Genomic DNA, 19486 nt, shown 5'->3' on the forward strand with positions numbered 1-19486 from the left:
CTGGGAACAGCCTATTCGTTCAGAAATTTATTTCTGTGTCTTACCCTCTTGCTTGAGGGTGTCAATAGTGGCCTTCTGGACAGCAGTCAGGTCGGCAGTCTTACCCATGATTGGGGTTTTGAGTGATGAACCAGGCTGGGAGTTTTAAAGGCCTCAGGAATCTTTTGCAGGTGTTTAGAGTTAACTCGTTGATTCAGATGATTAGGTTCATAGCTCGTTTAGAGACCCTTTTAATGATATGCTAATTTTGTGAGATAGGAATTTTGGGTTTTCATGAGCTGTATGCCAAAATCATCCGTATTAAGACAATAAAAGACCTGAAATATTTCAGTTAGTGTGCAATGAATCTAAAATATATGAATGTTAAATTTTCATCATTACATTATGGAAAATAATGAACTTTATCACAATATGCTAATATTTTGAGAAGGACCTGTACGTACTTAAATGATGGAAAACATTTAAATGATTTTTATTGTGGTACATGCATCACACTATTGTACCGAAAGGCACCTTCAATATTTGTTCAGGCGCTGTTGCGGTTTACCTAAAGACATTTGGCTTTGACATCTTTTCTTCGAATCCTCTTTTGTTGCAGTTTTCTGTCTAATCACTGTACCCCAGATATCAAAGCGAGGGCAAGGTCAAGTCTACAACTGAAGTGACCTTTGAATAAACAGACAAGCAAGCCTTTTGGAACTTGTGCTCTTTACCTCAGTATGTATTTAAGATGGAGTAATCATCTTTGGAGAAGTTCACTCAGATGCAAAGAAACAGCCTATTGTTTAGCATCAATGCAGCAGTGATTGGATTTTGTCCAAACAAAAGAACAGCCTTGTCAAAGTTGGATTGTCATTATTCTGTGGACACGGTTCAAGACGAGTAGAGAAAGTCTCGGTTCCCCAGAGAGGGTAGGCAAGACAACTTCTTGGTACTTCTGTGTGTGCTGAGTCACATAGGAGGTTTTAGTTGATTGGTTTTAGTGTCGCCCAAGCTTAGCCTGAATAAACAGAATGAATTTCACGGGTCACATGCCAAACAGGAGCAAATAGAAATAGAAGTCTTGCTCAAAATATAGGATGGTTAGTTTCAGGCCATCTTGTCTGTCAACTTTCTTTTATTGTTGCTTCTTGGACTCTGTTAGGTTTTAAATCTGATCTGTTGTCACTTGTAGCTTCTTTATATGCACTTGAGTGACAGCATATAAAAGGCTATCTATAATAAGCAGTTGAGATATTGGCTGGTGACTGCAATTGGATGATTTTCCACTTGGCATTCAAAGAATGCCCAAATGCGAATGTTGTCTGGTTGCTCTGACAACACTGTTTCATGAGGAAGTCGTCACTGAGTGAAAATGACTATAATTTAGCTATTTTGGGTATCAGTGGGGTTTTTAAAATGAGGTGAACATGATCTGAGCCACTGTTTTCTTCTGGATTTTTGAGTTTCTGAGCAGCCAATGACAGTCATGGTCAGTCAACCTTAAATCAGCTGATTCTGATCTACAGTCAGCTTCTCTGTGCAACTTTGATTATCTGCTTAGATTGTGTATTTAGCCCTACATTTTTGAGAGGAGAGTATTCGGAATAACTCAGTTTTGAAAGTGAGACATTTTCCTTTTTTCAAATTTAAGAAGGGAAATGTAGATGGGATGCATTCCTGGACCTAAGTAGAGACAGCAGAATGAGAATGCATTGCCAGTATTTGTGCATTTTTGTCTTGCACTTTTGTCTTTAGCAGTATTGTCTTGCTGTCTTGAGTTCTCTACCTAATGTCACCTTCAATGACTCTTTCCTTAATGTTCCTGTTCTTTGCCTCTTTGTCTACAGGCGACCAGCACATCAGAGAATCCTTCTAGCTTAGCCAGCACACAGCAGCCTCGGGGTCGCCACAGCTTCGTCCAGGAACATTTTCAGGCTCAGTACAGGTGAGAAGCACCAATATTAACAGCAGGGATGCACAACATATCTGCATTAACATCGGTATCGGCTGATGTTGGTCATATTTTAACATATCTGTGTAGGTATCGTCACCGGGACGATATTAATAACCAATATTTATGTTCTGTACAAAGTTGAATGTGCTGACAACAAAATCACACAGAAATTATCAATGGAAATGAAATGTATTAACCAATGGAGGCCTGGATTTGGAGTCACACACAAAATTAAAGTGGAAAAACACACTACAGGCTGATCCAACTTTGATGTAATGTCCTTAAAACAAGTCAAAATGAGGCTCAGTATTCTGTGTGGCCTCCACGTGACTGTATGACCTCCCTACAACACCTCGGCATGCTCCTGATGAGACGGTGGATGGTCTCCTGAGGGATCTCCTCCCAGACTTGGAGTAAAGCATCTGCCAACTCCTGGACAGGCTGTGGTGCAACGTGACGTTGGTGGATGGAGCGAGACATGATGTCCCAGATGTGCTCAATCGGATTCAGGTTTGGGGAACGGGCGGGCCAGTCCATAGCTTCAATGTCTTCATCTTGCAGGAACTGCTGACACACTCCAGCCACATGAGGTCTAACATTGTCCTGCATTAGGAGGAACCCAGGACCAACTGCACCAGCATATGGTCTCACAAGGGGTCTGAGGATCTCATCTCGGTACCTAATGGCAGTCAGGCTACCTCTGGCGAGCACATGGAGGGCCATGACACCCTCTAAAGAAATGCCACCCCACACCATTACTGACCCACTGCCAAACCTGCTTTCATCTGTGAAGAGCACAGGGTGCCAGTGGCGAATTTGCCAATCCTGGTGTTCTCTGGCAAATGCCAAGCGTCCTGCACAGTGTTGGGCTGTGAGCACAACCCCCATTTGTGGATGTCGGGCTCTCATACCATCCTCATGGAGTCGGTTTCTAACCGTTTGTGCAGACACATGCACATTTGTGGCCTGCTGGAGGTCATTTTGCAGGGCCCTGGCAGTGCTCCTCCTGTTCCTCCTTGCACAAAGGTGGAGGTAGCGGTCCTGCTGCTGGGTTGCTGCCCTCCTACGGCCTCCTCCACATCTCCTGGTGTACTGGCCTGTCTCCTGGTAGCGCCTCCAGGCTCTGGACACTATGCTGACAGACACAACAAACCTTCTTGCCACAGCTCGCATTGATGTGCCATCCTGGATGAGCTGCACTACCTGAGCCACTTGTGTGGGTTGTAGAGTCCGTCTCATGCTACTACGAGTGTGAAAGCACCACCAACATTCAAAAGTGACCAAAACATCAGCCAGAAAGCATAGTTACTGAGAAGTGGTCTGTGGTCCCCACCTGCAGAACCACTCCTTTATTGAGTGTCTTGCTAATCACCAAAGATTTCCCCCTGTTGTCTTTTCTATTTGCACAACAACATGTGAAATTGATTGTCAATCAGTGTTGCTTCCTAAGTGGACAGTGTGATTTCACAGAAGTTTGATTTACTTGGAGTTATATTGTTGTTTAAGTGTTCCCTTTATTTTTTTTAAGCAGTGTATATAATAACAGTAAAAAGCGGTTATTGGCCATAATAGCAATATCAATATCATTTACTGATATCGGCCCAAATTTTCAGGTTGGTGCCTCCCTACCAAATAGCATGTTTGGACACTCCAGAACTTGTTGTAGAAATGTTCCTTGTTTTTTTTAACCTGTTATATTTTGAGAATAATATCAAATACAATATTCTGCCTCTACAGCCTGTAGCTGTTTCTGGCAGAAGCACTGGGGTTGAGAATAAGGAGAATAACTACCGTATTTTCCGCACTATAAGGTGCACTTAAAAACCATTAATTTTCTCAAAAAATGACAGTGCGCCTTGTAATCCGGAGCGCCTTATATATGGATGAATTGGTTAATTGGTTGATCCATACTGGTTGTACACGGCGCTCTGTCAAAATGTTTCAGTACGACTGGTAAACTACAAAGCCGCACCGCTTGCAGCATTACGGCTACCGTAGTCAGGGGCGTCGCCGAAGTAATAGCGGTAAACACCTGTACTGTGCTTACTCCTAGTCCAACACCACTTGTGTGTGTATAACGACCCCAAAATTGCACCTTTCAAGAGACACGCTTACGATGCTGAGTTCAAACTCAAGGCTGTCAGCTACGCAGTCAAACATGGGAATAGAGCAGCAGCGAGAGAATTCAACAGTTAACGCTACTATATTGTGAATGTACTAACGTTTGATTTAGTGCATCAAACTGTTTCTTTTACGTGTTTACTGAATCAGGGAAAAGTTCCCTTTCACGCAACCCCAGTCAAACGTTTGACTGCAGTAGCTTCTATTCTATGCGCCTTATAATGCGGTGCGCCCTATATATGAAAAAAGTTCTAAAATAGGCCATTCATTGAAGGTGCGCCTTATAATCCGGTGCGCCTTATAGTGCGGAAAATACGGTACTCTTAAACTGGAATATCTCATTAATTATTCAGGGTGCTTGCTGTGTACTGTAGATAAGGTGTTGGGGTTGATATTGTTTTGGTAAGCACAGGGCAGTACATGCCATTAGAGATAATATCTATTCAGCATTGGTGAGAATGAATGGAAATAGGTCAGACAGACCTCTGGAAGATTTATGGGAACTTGGCTCTGGCTCTCCTTGCGTTTTTGCAGTATAGCCACCTTTTAAGGAGCTGAATCAGGACCTTGCAGGAACTTTGTGAGCACACAGGGCTCCCTACAACTACTTCAAACCTGCTCCTCGTGATGTTCCCTATTGATGTCAGCTTGATACGAGACGGTAGACTATGATCCTCTCTAGCCTAGAACACAATGTTCAAAAGTTCACCTTAAATGAAATGGACCACTCAGAAGAAGCCGGTGGCTGGAATATTCAAGTTGAATATATAGGACATTTAAAAACAACTGCAACATTGACCAAAGAAAGTACAAATATGACAGCACAGTACCACACAACAAAAAGAAAAAAGGATCCCTCCAACCCCCACCCCATATTTCTTATGCTGCATGAAAAGCCAGTAAGTACAGATGTGTTTTTAGATTATACTTAAAATCGTTGACAGTCTGATGTAAAGGAGCAGTTTATTCTACAGTTAAGTGGCTACAACCCTAAACGCTTGATCATCTCAGTAAACCAGCCTTGGTATAGCTAAAAGCAAGAGATCATTAGCTCTAAGGGACCTTGAGGGCACAGAAGGCTCCAGGAGATCAGACAGAAACCCAGGAGTCTGTCCTTTCAGTGCATTATAGATTAACAATAAAACTTCAAGATCAATCCTGTGGTAAACAGGGAGCCCGTGAAACAAAGCAGATACGGGGGAAATATGTATACTCCTTTTAGTTTGTGTCAGAAGACTAACTGCAGCATTCTGGACCAACTGCAGTTGTGCGAGGCAGGCCTGACTAACAGCAACATATAAGGAGTTACAATAATCCGGTTGGGTGTCAGGTAGTGTTCAGGTGATCACAGGGATTGGCTTTAAAATGAAGACCCCACCCAACTGTTCTGCACTCAGACATCATTCCTTTCATGTCACAAGCTTTGATACGCTCTGATCGTGAGCCTCCCTTCACCTTCAGTGCTGCAAGTACTGTCTCTCTTTTTCCATTGCCATCCTGGTTATGTCTCCATTCCTTTTTTGACATTGATTCCTTTCTGATTCCCATTGTTACTAGACCACACTGCATGCATTTTCCTATGCTGCATGCTGGTTCTTTACCGTGTTTGGGTCTAGTCAGCACGCTAAATGTGTGCATCTATCTCAAAAATCCCACCAACTATTCAAACTGAATGTTGTTCATTCAACTTTAACAAGCCGACTGGAACCTCAAACATCCGACTTGTCTCCAGTTACACTTTTTGGAGTGTAATTTTCACTGAGGGCAGAAGACTCCGTATCAGTGATGTTTAAAAATAAGTCAGAGGGAAAACCAATGGTAAAATATGCTCCTGAAAGAAAACTGAGCACTCACCAGCCACTTTATTAGGTACATCTGTTTAAATACTTGTCAGTTTAGTAAATCAGACAATTATGTTGCAGCAAATCAGTGCATTTAGGCATCTAGATTTAGTGAAGATGGCTTACTGAAGTTTAAACTGAGCATCGGAATGTGGAAGATAAGTGATTGAAGTGGCTTTCAAGGTGGCTTGGTTGCTGGGGCCAGACATGCTGATCTGCTGGGATTTTAATCTGCAACCATCTCTGAGAGAATGGTTTGAAAGTTCTTTGGACCAAAGGGCCTTCCCTCCCAGGAGTACGCACATACTGCTGTTTGCAATGCGTGATGCAAATCATGCTAATCACTAATATAAGCTGCTGAAGACCATTTGAAATGTCAACTCTGTGATCATGTTTCACAATGTTGTAAAATTATTTTATTTTAAAATAATCGTAAGTCCTGTTTCACACTGACTGCTCTCTCATACACGTGATGTCGTTTCTACATGTATTTGAGTGTTGAATGCAGAAAAAGTAAAAAAAATATATCAGTCAGTCAGTCATTTTCTACCACTTAATCCATAGTGGGTCACGGGGTAGCTGGTGCCTATCTCCAGCAGTCTATGGGCGAGAGGCGGGGTACACCCTGGACAGGTCGCCAGTCCATCGCAGGGCAACACACAAACAACCATGCACACACTCATTCATACACCTAAGGGCAATTTAGAGCTACCAATTAACCAATTTATTTTTTACTTATACATCTTAAGGTGAAATCCGCATTGACTCTAATCTGTAGCAGAAGGTCAGAGCTTTACAACCACCAATGATCTGAAACCAGTCTTCATAACTACGATAGGAGCATCTCTATGGAAGTAAACAGCATTTCTTGCCAACCACACACTGCAGACCCTGCTGATGTTTCAGTTTTTTTACAGAAGAGAAAATCTCTCCAGGTAAATAGTGATGACTGCACTCATAGTCTGTCCTCCTGGAGAGTTGTTCCTGTCATGTTTGGTTCATCTCAAACATGTTGACTTGGAGCAGATTAGGCTGTTAGCCAATCAATAAAAAGGTCAGGCTCTGACAGTGTTTATGATAGCTGTGTTGGGTTAGCCATCCTTGGTGTCCTGGGATTATACCTTTCCCTGCCTGCTCAATCATGGACTGAATGTTTAGGGAGAGCTGTCAAACTGACTAATTGAAATGACTCACACTAAACCTATTCAGTGGGAAGTTTACAGATTGGTAAAGTGAAAGTAAAGATTACCTTGAGTCTCTTCTGTTTTTTTCCCTTTGTGTTTTTCTCTTTGTTCTCCGTACAGTGCCACAACGCATGCACAGCTGAGTGATGGTGACATAACCAGAATACAGCAGCTGAAAACTCATTTGCTGATCTGAATAATTGTGAATTTTTTACATAAAGTTTTGTTTATGCCTTCAAAAAACAGATTCTTATGAACCAGACATTCTTGTACTGTCCTTGTTCTATTTATAGTCTCTGATACACTGGCCCCCTCTCATCTTTTTTTCTTCCACACTAGGAACAATTTTAGCTATATTTAGATATACTGAAAGGCTCTTCTTCTTGCTTTTACTATTTGTCCTATAGAATCCAGCAAGGTAATGGTTCCCCCTTTCAGAAGAGTTGCAGTAATGGGATTCTTAGAGGCATGCACATCCAAAGATCTTTGATCACTGCTCAGTGAGGGCCACAATTCACTTAACACACTGTTTGAAATATGGTTTCAAGATTCTTAAATATTAACCATTTTTAAAATATACAAGTAAAGCTAAAAAATAAAAATACGGTGACATATTCAAGCCTTTATTCTGGTAATTTTGGTGATTATTGCTTACCGATGGGTAATAAATCTAAATGAGTTTAACTTTCTGATGAAATTTTAAAACTTTTTCAACTTTTTTTAACTTTCAAATTTATTTAGATGTACCTATAATCTGTTCGCCTCGCCATGCTGGATGTTAACCTCTGGTCCAAATACTTACCCTTTCTTGTCTTCTTAGGGCTGTTGGAGACAATCACATTTGGTTGGCTTCTGCTTGTCCATCTACTACTTGAGAAATAACACCAGGTTCTCAATGGAATTGAGATCTTCAGAATTTCTTTATGCCTTTGTTTTGTGTCCCGCTGCTTGAAAACTCACAGAACCTCACCCATTTATGCCCAGATCATTGCGGTAATGTTTTGATCAAACTCTTTTAGCACTCTTTCCAACGTTTGGCATGACACTGAAGTCCTGCAATACATGCTTTAATGCCAGACAAATCATGGCCTGTCTGTCCTGTCTGTCCTATTCATTGTTACATAAAGATAATATGAACAGTAGGACAGTTGAGTAATAATATTCGGATAAACAAACAGTGTCCCTGTTGTACCTACAGTTGCAGCCAAGGCAAAACAAATATACAAACAATGCAATTGTTTTTGGCGCGCCCCCACCATCATCCACCTGGTTCAGAAAACCTTTACTGGTTATCGTCCCACTATTACAGCTTGCCTTCTAAAACTGTAATTTTATTCAAATATATCATAAACTTTCAGGATTTGGATTACGGATTTCATGCCGGGGAGACCAAAGGTGGTAGAGATCCTAAATGCCAACTGGTCAACAATGCACCTCATCACTGGTACCCCTAAAGGATGAGATGTAAGCCCCCTGCTCCACTCCCCACTTGTCCATAACCATACAGCCGAACATAAACTGTACACCATTATTGACTGCATATTGGACTGATATGTAGAGCAAGTTATATTCCGGTAGGAAGATCAAGGAGCACAATATGGACAATAGGTGACTACAGGAAGGAGAGGATGTCCTAGCCTACCTGAGGGAGCACAGGTGGAGAAGCATGGCCACTTCAGATTTATTATAATAAACATCAGAGATCTGTGCTTGTAACAACAAATAAATAAGATTAAAATTCAGTAAGATGGAGGATCTTCTTTCTGCTTTGACAGAGAAACTCCAGGATGGACTCCAGCATACTCCTAATCGGGCACTAACAAGCTTTTGGCAGTTGCAGCCTGGTATAGAAGTGGTTATTCTTTGGACTGCAACGTTCTATTGTGTTTGGTTAGAGGAGCATAACACATTAGAAGGATTGAACTGCTGGTCATTTAGGACCTCTACAGGCGATGATGCTTAAGAAATGCACAGAATATCATTTCTGAACCAATCCTTCATATGATCCACACACTACTCCCACTGCCGCCATCACGAAGGCACTACAGGAGCATCAGTTTCAAGAACATTTTCTAATTTTAAGCCATCAGGATACTGCACTGCTGAAAAAGCTTAACGCCTGAATATTTATTAATTCAGCAATTCAATTTGCGTAAGTTGTTAAAATGCCCAAATGCAGATGCAAAGTGCATAGTCCAGCGTTACAAAAGTAAGTAGCATGAGTGATAAGGAACCCAAAATAAGAACACTGGGAACATGAAAGGAACTGACAACAGCAGCAGAAATACAAAAGAGAACAGGACAATATATAATGATACCGAGAACATCACTGGGAGCAAAACAGTCTGGAGAACAGAAGGATCTGACAAAGTACAAAGTGAGCTGAGAGGTATATATGCTGGGGAGGTGTTTAGTGAACAACGTGTAGGTGGTTGATTGTTAACAGATCACTTTTCCAAACTTGGGCATAGGCTTATGTGAGATTCTCACTGTTAGTAACAATGCAACAAATTCATAGTCTTAGTAATAAAAATATGTTATATATATATATAACACGATCTAATTCCTTTTATTTCAAACAAAATTGCCCCCACTTTTTTCTACTGTTGCTAATAAAACATGTTGAGTAATGCTATTATAACATCTAGAATAATCACGTGTTGTTGCTTTGATTTGATATAAAAACACTTGACCGTTGGGTGTATTGATAAGCATCCTTTTTAAAGTCACAGGCAGCTCTTTCATATTCTAATGACATAGATTTACCAATCAGTACCTTTCAGTTACTGTAAATATAATTTCAAAATAAAGGACAAAGTTTGTGCTTCAGCTGTGACAGTGAAAACAGCGGGTTGTTTTATAGGATAGAATGATGAATTGTTCTACTCTTTAATGAGAAAAGTCTTACAAGCTGATATTTAATCTGCTCAGCCAGTCACCTGCTTAAAAGGCAAACCATATAGGCGGACATGCTGCAGTAAATGTGCCTCTTCTTCTAATTAGGAAATCCACACCAGTGGCGGTGGTCGATGGCTGCAGCGCCTAGCCATCTTTTTCAAACCTGTACTGTTCATAAGTGTTGTTGCTTTTGATACAACAATCCACGGACAAGGCACAGTCATCTTTTCTCTGTCAGAACACTTCAGCAGGACACGTCCAGTGATTGCTGAAGGCACCTTCTGTTGATGCGGGCTACTGTGATGTTACTGATATGTATTTCATTTAACAGACATGCTGTTAAATGAAATACATATCATTTAACAGCTTGTCGCTTAGAGAATGTTACCATAAGAATGATGGGTGGCGCCCCTTTGGTTCCAACCCATTTCCAAACAGTGTACTTGTTGTTTCTTGTCAGAAAGTCCTGTAAAAGCAACCACCACCGTGAGGAAACAGGCGATGGATCGTCCAGCTTTGGTCAGTGTGGAACTTTCTCTGGTGTCTCATTAAAAAGACATCAAGTTGTGGGAATGGTGTGAGGACATTTTTGTGATTTTTTTTTTTTTATTAATATTTTTTTTATCATGTTTCTTCTAAATGAAAGCAGTGTTAATGATTTGATTGGTCCAGCCAGAGTCTTGACTTTAGTTTAATAGAGGTTTTGTGGAAAAAGCTAAAGATTAGGGTGTTGACATATTTGTACTACAGGTAAGGAACTATTACCAAAAATAACTTCACAGACACTCACTTTAAAAAAATCTGAACTGGCTTTTAAACCTAAGACCTCTCCCTCCACATGATCACAGTGTTCCTTTTGTCAGCTTTCAGTGAATCCTCTGTGTTGATTTGTTTCCAGGCTCATGAGAAGAACCTTCCTGGCGGCTGTCGCTTGGTTAATGAGTAATAGATATTTTGGATTTTTGGGAATTTGTTTTCTGCTCTGGGTTTCATCCAACCTCCTAAAGTGCACGTGCATATTCATATTCATATCCATTTGTATTTCTTATCTTATTAGTCTGCCTCAGTCTGAACTGGCTGCAATCTGCTGGGTGCAAAGTTGTTTTTAAGTCATCTGCTCACCAGGCAGTTACTTTATCTCTAAATGCTAACAGAGCCATACTGCCCATCGTAAGATGATTGATCTTACTGGATACTGTTTTGCTGCCTGCATTTTCATTGATTTTTGTTTATATCTGCCCTGCTCTCTTGCCTTCCCCTGCCTTTCTGCCCATACCATTTGCTCAGTCTCCCGTTCTTCCTGCTTCTTCCCTCTTGATTCTTTTAATATCTCACAGAGATGCTCCTCAGAGGAATTTGGTGGAGTTGTCTGATCTGAATAAATGTTTGTGATTAGAGCCGGAGACAGTCTTGTGGTTTGGGCTGCTTATGTGGGAGTTTCGTGCTGCAGACGCTCCATTGTGCTCCTGTGTTTTAAATGAGTCTTTGTCAAAACCTTCCTCTCATCTCTGCCTGTCACTCTCTTCTGTTTGTTGCATTTATTTTTAATGGCAGAGAAGACGGCTGGAAAGGCTCAAGCTCAGTCTCTATCTAGGGAAACCAGACAGTTGAGGAAGGTTTTTTTTTTCCTCTGCTACAGTTGTGTTTATTTAGATGTAGATTTGATGGAAAATCTTACATATTGATACATATACTTATTCACAGATCTACTCTAAGCTAAAATATACACACAAGCAAACAAAACAGTGGCCCAAGTGACAAACAATGAAGATTTCAATTTTTAATCATTGATGTACCATGGGAGCTAATTGACTTTTTTGTATGATCTAATGACTAATTTATAATTATCCAATTGGGCCTGCAGGTTTTCTGATTGATAAAGTAATGCATGTGTGGAACAATACTGTGATTCATTGCCTTTTCTCAGAGCAGGGCCTAGCATAAATTGTTGCTATTGCCAGGACAAGCACTATTGGTGTTCTTCTTCTTCTTCTTGACTTGTCTTTAGTATAGTTGGCTGTTTATGTAGCAGTATCTGATTTGTGTGACTTTCTACCCGTCACATGCTTTTATACCATATCTTCAGCTCTCCATTTTGTACAGCAAGCTTTCATCTTGTGAGATCTTGTCTTCAGGGACTTCATGTTTCTCTAAAGATGCAGCCAGACTGGGCTGAACTCTTGGTGACCTCTCTGAAGATACTGTCTGGCTATTCCACTAGTAACCAAAAATATTTCCAGACACTGACCTTCTTCATTTTGATTTTTGATGCTTTTACCACCTGCAGAGCTTTCTTAAGCTCAGCTTCACAAGCGCTTTCTCTCCTGCTGACACACTAACTCCCCTTGAAGCAGCCTTTGAAGTGGGTGCTACCCAGTTACTGCATGGCATTATTAAGTGAAAATAGTTGCTTCCATTTTCCATTTTTTCTTTACTTTGTATTGTGAATAAAAAAGGTCATTGTAATGTAGAATGGAACAGTAGGCTCTCGGTATAAAGTCATTTTTCTCTTAAGCCGATGTAAAAACGTCTCTTTGCAATTGCAATTATAAATGAAGCAAGAAAACACCTTTTCCTTATTAAAAAAAATCCTTCTTTTATAGCAGTTGAATGAATTGGTGTTTCACAAGGAACAATAAGAAAACTTGAGTGAAAATAGACAGGGTTATCGTTTACATAAGAGTGGTGAGGACATTAAGAAGATGATAATGGTTTTCTTTAAGTTCTATATGTTGAGGCAGAAAAATCGCCCCAGCATTATTATGACAAGGGCCATGTTGACTAATCAGGTTAAAGCCTGTGATGGTGTATTTGTACGAACAAGCTCTAAAAGTCTTCCAAAGGCAATGGAGTAGAGTGTTGCCTTCTAAGCTTTGATAGTTTGATGCATTTTATAATACTGACTTTCAAATGTGCCAACCTTGTGCCCTAACCCTATTCCACGACAAAAGAGAACTTGTTTCTCTAAAAGAATTAACTGGAAAGTATCAAATGAGTTAAGTTATCACCCTTTTAAAGATACTTTTCTAACCCTAAAATAATATTTTAACCCGCTATATCTGTCCACGTCAAGCAAGCGTCACATGAGCAGCGGTTAATAAGCGTTCTTCATTGCAGAAAATAGGAAAAGATTTATGCAAATGTGTGTGTGTTTGTACGTTACCCCCATCAGTTTCTAAATCGCTCCAGAGTCAGACTGTCATGGCACACAGTTCTCTATCAGTCCAAAAAAAACAACCAGGCCTTTCAGGTCTGTTGGTGAGACATTCAATCATTCTTTGTCCACTTTAACTTCTCCAGGAGGGAGAAAGAAGAAACTTTGCTCCGGTTTCTCTTCTGCCCGCATAAGATGTGCTTTCAATATAAATCCAGTGTATCACTCTTCTGGCTCTTGCAAACAGCATGGATCGTTGTCCATCTCAGTGGGTCCAGACTTCTTCTGAGTTTTTTGTTTTTTTTTTCTTGTAGAAAGTCACACTGCAATTTTCAACATGCAGGAAGGCAGATCTCTCTCTTTCAGGCCGTGCTGGAGAAGCGTCTCTGGTGGAGTAGCCATGGAGAAGGGCAGGTTTCTAAAATCCAGACTCAAAAACGCAGATGTTGAACTTAAATCCCATATATGTGTGTATTTGTGTGTGAGAGAGGCAGAAGAAAAGTTTAGTATAGGTTCAGATTTTGCACAAAGAAATATCAGTCAGTCAGTCAGTTGTCCACCTGCCTGTCACTTCCTTCCACAACATGCACTATACTCCTTTCTAAAATAACTTTCTTTTCGCATCTCTAATGTCCCTTTTCACTTTTACCTTCTTTTCCGACTGATTTCAGTATTTAAGACAAACGAAACTTCCTTTAGGAAAATTTTAACTCTTTAATTGATGCAGTCTGTGCTTTTTAATCTTTTTCTTATGTTTTTTTATTTTTCCATCAACTGTTTTACTTGAAACTATTTAAACTATTTAACTTATTTACACTCAAACTTCCACGCTGTGAAAAACCAAACTTATCTTCCAAATTAAAGCACATTTAACACAATCATCCCCACTTTTTCCTTTCATTATTTTATAAATCAGAGTCTGAAGAAGGAGACACCCCTGATGCCACAAGGTTCCGGAACCATTTTTTTTTACCTGTTCAGCGGCACGTCTGCCCACTGGCTTTTCTCCTTTATGAGGTGTAGAAAATTGCTAAAAACCACCCGCAAAACCCTGTGTTTTGCTTTATCTTATTGTTACCAATGAGAACCTCCCTGCCATTCCTTTTGCAGGGTAACCGGGCCCTCAGCTGATGTCCTCCCTCTCACAACTCTGGAACCTAATTAATTAGTTAGGAGATGATGGTTAATGTGTAATAAAAATAATAATATACATTATATCATACAGAGCAACTTCTCACCCAGATATATTTGAAGACAAATAGTTCGGATCCAATCGTCCAGAAGCCGCAGGCGGGCACCAGAACTCCCCTCCGTAAAATGGAAGTGGACTGAGAACAACTCTCAGGCTGGCCAGGCGTCCGTGTCCCCTCCTGCGGTCTCCTCTGGCACGTTAGATCCTGTTCATGACGCTAAAATTGTTGTGGAATTTTCTTATCAAAGTGGGTAGAAGTTGACTCATAACAAGAGAAAATCCAGACTTTGTCTTTATAAGTTTTATTCAAAGGCATTCAGCGTTTGAATGACTCTGTCACCAAGCAAGTGAGTTGAACAGAGCCCCGAACGCTATTTTCACACAGTATTTATACCAGAACAAGACAATGTTATCTCAACTGCAAAGAGTCCATGTTCTATGACCCCAACCCTTCTTGAGTTCAACAGTGACAAGCTTATCTAGGAACAGACCTAACAGCCCTAACTGACATTGTCCTAAAGATGGGTCTGAACCATCAAACTTCTGATAATGGCTTTACAGCTTCTTCCTCTAACACAGATGTTCTGAGGAGTAAAAAAGGTTATACACTGTGAAATGCTTACTGCAAGAATTTCCATCACACTGGTCAGCACTTCAATGTAGCGGTGCTTGTTGATGTAAAAATTTGAATTACCATTATTTAAACGATCACGCATTAAGTTTGGAATCCATCTATTGCTGTTGAAGAACACTGGATTGCCTTGAACATGAACTAATATAAAGCCTAACCATGGAATGGGCCTGCCAATTAGACTTTGATTAGAGGGCCTATGGACCAGACGACGGCCGTTTTGTAAATATAACATTGTGTTATGTTTTGTCCCTAAAGAAATACATTTGAAATAATTACTAAATAACTTTTAACACAGGAAGGTTTTACTTGCTTGTTGACTGAGTCATTGCTTCTCCACATCTGCAGCTCTAAGGTGCAGTTTAAAGTGGTTGAAAGTAAGAAACTAAACCAGCAATATGGCAATGGTTTGTGATTCTGACCGTATGATAATCTATAGGTATTGGTGGGTGTGATATTATCATGGTATAATAACACTGAGTACAAAGTAACACACGTTAATAATATAACAATATTAACACAAAGACTTTATTGTATGACATGATCTAATTGCTTTTAATTATAGAAATTTATCAACTGTCTTGAAGCTTCATAGGAGAGATGGGTGACATTCCCATAGTTTGATCACCATGACTAACTGTGTGTATTGCTATTGGAAAATTTTCCAAATAGCCAAACTAGTCTGCTCTGTAAGTATAAGGAAAAACAAAATACTTTTCTTTCAGCCAGCTGACCGGCCAGTCTGCAGTTAGGGGTGGGGGAGGGCCAGTGCTACATTACTGAAAATTGCAGCCATTTTGATACTTTTTTCTGGCATCTCATTAGAACTTTAGTGCCATAGCAATAGTATGAGGGAAACGTTTAGTGGGTTTCTAAAGCCTTGGTATACATTGGTACCGGTCTCTGGCCCACCCAAATAAGGGAGAAGTGAAACTCCAAAAATTCATATGGTTTTGGCATTGCAGCAGCTTCTCTAAGATACTTTCTTTTGTGACCACCTAGTTGAGTTGATGATGCACTCTGGGAATAATTAAGGTAGGCTGGCCATTCCTGGGAATGTTAACCACTGTTCCATGTGTTTGTATTTGTGGATAATGGCTCTTACTGTGGTTCATTGGAGTTGCAAAGCATTATACTGATACAGTAAATATCAGTGACTTTATTTCTCTTTTGTTCTTTGATTATTTTAGACGTCATGGCATTATGTGTTGCTTTTTGAAATATTCATGCTGCCAGACAGGTTCTAGTTAGGTTTAAGTAATTTCTTGGTTCTGAATGTCTTGCAGCAATCAGACCTGAACATGGCAAGTGAAACTGAACTCAGATTTCAGAATTGCTTTTTATATATGGCCAGGATGGTTTAGATTTGTTTTTTGTCCTTGATAATTACAATCACCATGTGTATTGTATTTACTGAGGTTATATTTGTCTGAAATTAATATGTTTGATGATCTGAAACATTTAAGTGTGACAAAAAAAAGCAAAAAACCTGAAGACATCTGGAGGGGGCAAATACTTCTTCACCGCACAGTAGAATATTTAGGCATATACAAGTATGTCTCTGTGAGAAGTGATTTAGAAGAATGGGCGTTGTATGTCCCTCTAACTTTTTATAGCCTATTGATTTAAAAGCAGTGTAGCCTTGACAAGTGGATCAAAAATGTTTGTAGCAAAACCTACAGGTGCAGTACAAGATTGACATTCTGAGGCTGTGGGACAATTCATCAAAAGTGGAAGACAAAGTAGCTACAAACTGCACTATACGTACTCACACTTCCAGACTTTTTTTCTCCTCAGACCTTTTAGCAGAGTTGATTTCCCCTAACAAGACATCTTTTCTCAGACTCTGTGAAAGAGAACGGTGAGAGTCCTACGGTCTAAAAGCAGAGACTCATGACTGACTGCCTGGATGATTAAAGAAAATAACTCACTGAGCTGTTTCTAAGCACTGAACAACAATGCTGGGTTAGGCACCAGAATGTATCTGATTGTGTTTGGATGATAAGATTCTTAATGGGACGGTTCACGTTTTTTGGAAGTTAGGTTGTGTGAGGATATCCTTGGACTTTAATGGGAAGTTTTATTGAAGTGAGTTTGTAGATGGAGACAAATATTTTTCAGGAGAAAACCTTAACAGTTGGTCAAACTGGTGTTCCTCTTGTAGCGAGGATGTTAGCCTGTGTAGAGGGTTAGGTTCTGCTAACTGGCTCAAACTGGTATTGCATTTTTAGTTGGTCTGAAATCTTCTTTGTCAGATTCACAGTCTAACTGGCTATTAGCCTTTTTTCTGCAAACTAACTTTATTTTGTTGCTGTAGGTTCTTCGTATTTTTTAGAGATACACAGAGAATCTTCTGATTTTATGTCTTTTTCCAAAAACTCTTTACCCACAACTTCATTTTGCTTTGATTTTACAGAAATTTGGATCAATTGGGTTTTTGCCAACACCTGGTATGATATTTAAGTGCTTATTTTACCCACTGTATGTGTATAAAGTAGGTATTTCACCTGTGGCTTGTGGGACTCCGGAGGTGGCTGACGGGTACCGTGAGGACAAGCGTGCCGTCGGCCCGGGCTGTGGCTGAGGCAAAAACTCTTACCTTGGAGGAGTTCAGTGTGGCCATGGAGAAGGACTACCGGTCGGCCTCGAAACAATTCTGGCAAATGGGAGAGGGAATCAGTGCTTGGCCAACACTGTTTACAGTGGGGGTGGGGAGCTGCTGACCTCGACTGCGGACTTTATCGGGCGGTGGAAGGAGTGGAAGGATCTCCTCAATCCTGCCGTCATGCCTTCCTGGGTGGAAGCAGAAGTTGGGGGCTCAGAGTTTATCACCCAGGCTGAAGTCACATAGTTGGTTGCAAAGCTCCATGGTGGCAAGTCCTCAGGTCTCTGGATGTTGTGGGGCTTTCGTGGACTCTTCAACACTTGAGTGGCAGTTCGGGACAGAAGGCATTCGACCGTGTCCCTCGTGGTACCCTTTGGGGGGCGCTCCGGGAGTACGGACTCTGGGGCCCTTTATTGGGGGCCATCCGGTCTCTGTACAAGTGGAGCAGGAGTTTGGTCCGCATTGCCGGTACTAACTTGGACCTGTTCTCGGTGCATGTTAGACTTCGGCAGGGCTGCCCTTTGTCACTGGTCCTGTTTTATAACTTTCATGAGCAGGATTTCTAGGCGCAGTCGAGGGCTGGAGGGGGTCAGGTTTGGGTACCAGTAGATTTTGTCTCTTCATTTTGCAGATGACGTGGTCCTGCTGGCCCCCACTAGTCAAGATCTACAGCATGCGCTGTGGCGGTTAGCAGCTGAGTGTGAAGCGGCTGAGATAAAGATCAGCACCTCCAAGTCTGAGGCCATGGTTTTTGACTGGAAAAGGGTGGCTTGTCCTCTTCAGGTTGGAGGGGAGTTCCTGCCTCAACTGGAGGAGTTCAAGTATTTCGGGGTCTTGTTCACGAGTGAGGGAAGAATGGAGCAGGAGATCGACACACAGATCGGTGCGGCTGCTGCTGGAATGGGGACGCTGTGCCAGTCCATTTTGGTGAAGAGAGAGCTGAGCCGAGGTCTCTGGGGAGAGGGACGTCTGGGCCTCTCTACTGAGTCTACTGCCCCTGTGACCTGGTCCCGGATGAATTGGAAGACGACGAGTACGAAATAAATAAATAAAAATAAAATAAAATGCCTGTTGGAAACAGCATGACCCTGCATAATGTTTAGAGATGTTTGTGGTGAAGATGTTTGTAGCAGTGGTAGTGGGGCATCATCCAGAACCGGCACTGAATCAAACAGAAACAAGACTAAAAATAAAGCAGTTTGCAGTATGTGTCCAGAAGCTGATGTTTTCAGTGCATCACAACAGGAAGACTGCAACAACTTGCCAGTGCATTCACTCTTGTAAAGTATATTTTGCTGTTAGGTAACTATAACATTTAGTTTTCTTTAGTTAGATTACTTCTACTGTGAGTGGTTTGATTTTTCTAAAAACCTCATAACTAAACAGGCACAGAGACTTTATAATGAAAAAAGATACATATTATTATGACCTTCATGCACCCTCAGAACAAATGTAAAGAAGCAAAAGGTTTACAAGGAAAATGTTCTTAAGCATACTTGAGAATTTACTCAAACTGAATGTAACTTGTTTTCTTTTGTACTTAGAATATTCTCCCTGTTTTTCCTGTCACATCTGACCCTTTTAACTCTTCTTGATATTATTTGCACCGCTGACATGTTGACAAAATTTCCACCATTCTGGACATCCAGATGCACAGCCGTTGGTTAACTTATTGAACATAGAGCCATGAAATTATTTAATCCAAGGTTAAAAAGTCATGATGGTATTATTCTATAAACCATTCAGGATTTAATAAAGAAATAGATATAATATTGTTTAACATGGATGGGACAGGAATTATGGTTTTTAGACATTGGCACTTAGTAACCCTGAGAATTGTTAGGATCCTATTGTTTTACTTCTAACAAATAATTGTATTATCCATCTACAGGTTAATTAGAAAAGCTTGGCTCTTTTTCTGCTA

At 40.7% G+C, this 19486-nt stretch overlaps 1 protein-coding gene across 1 annotated transcript in view; it reads left to right on the forward strand.

The window, feature by feature from the left end:
- Positions 1-19486, forward strand: part of usp43a (ubiquitin specific peptidase 43a) — a 221709-nt gene that overhangs the window by 54500 nt on the left and 147723 nt on the right. The window contains exon 3 of the mRNA XM_047365938.1: positions 1830-1927. Coding sequence (XP_047221894.1) covers positions 1830-1927 — 98 coding nt within the window. The remainder of the gene's footprint in view (positions 1-1829; positions 1928-19486) is intronic.

Source organism: Girardinichthys multiradiatus, chromosome 5 (assembly GCF_021462225.1).
Source record: "Girardinichthys multiradiatus isolate DD_20200921_A chromosome 5, DD_fGirMul_XY1, whole genome shotgun sequence".
Classification (NCBI taxonomy): Eukaryota; Metazoa; Chordata; class Actinopteri; order Cyprinodontiformes; family Goodeidae; genus Girardinichthys; species Girardinichthys multiradiatus.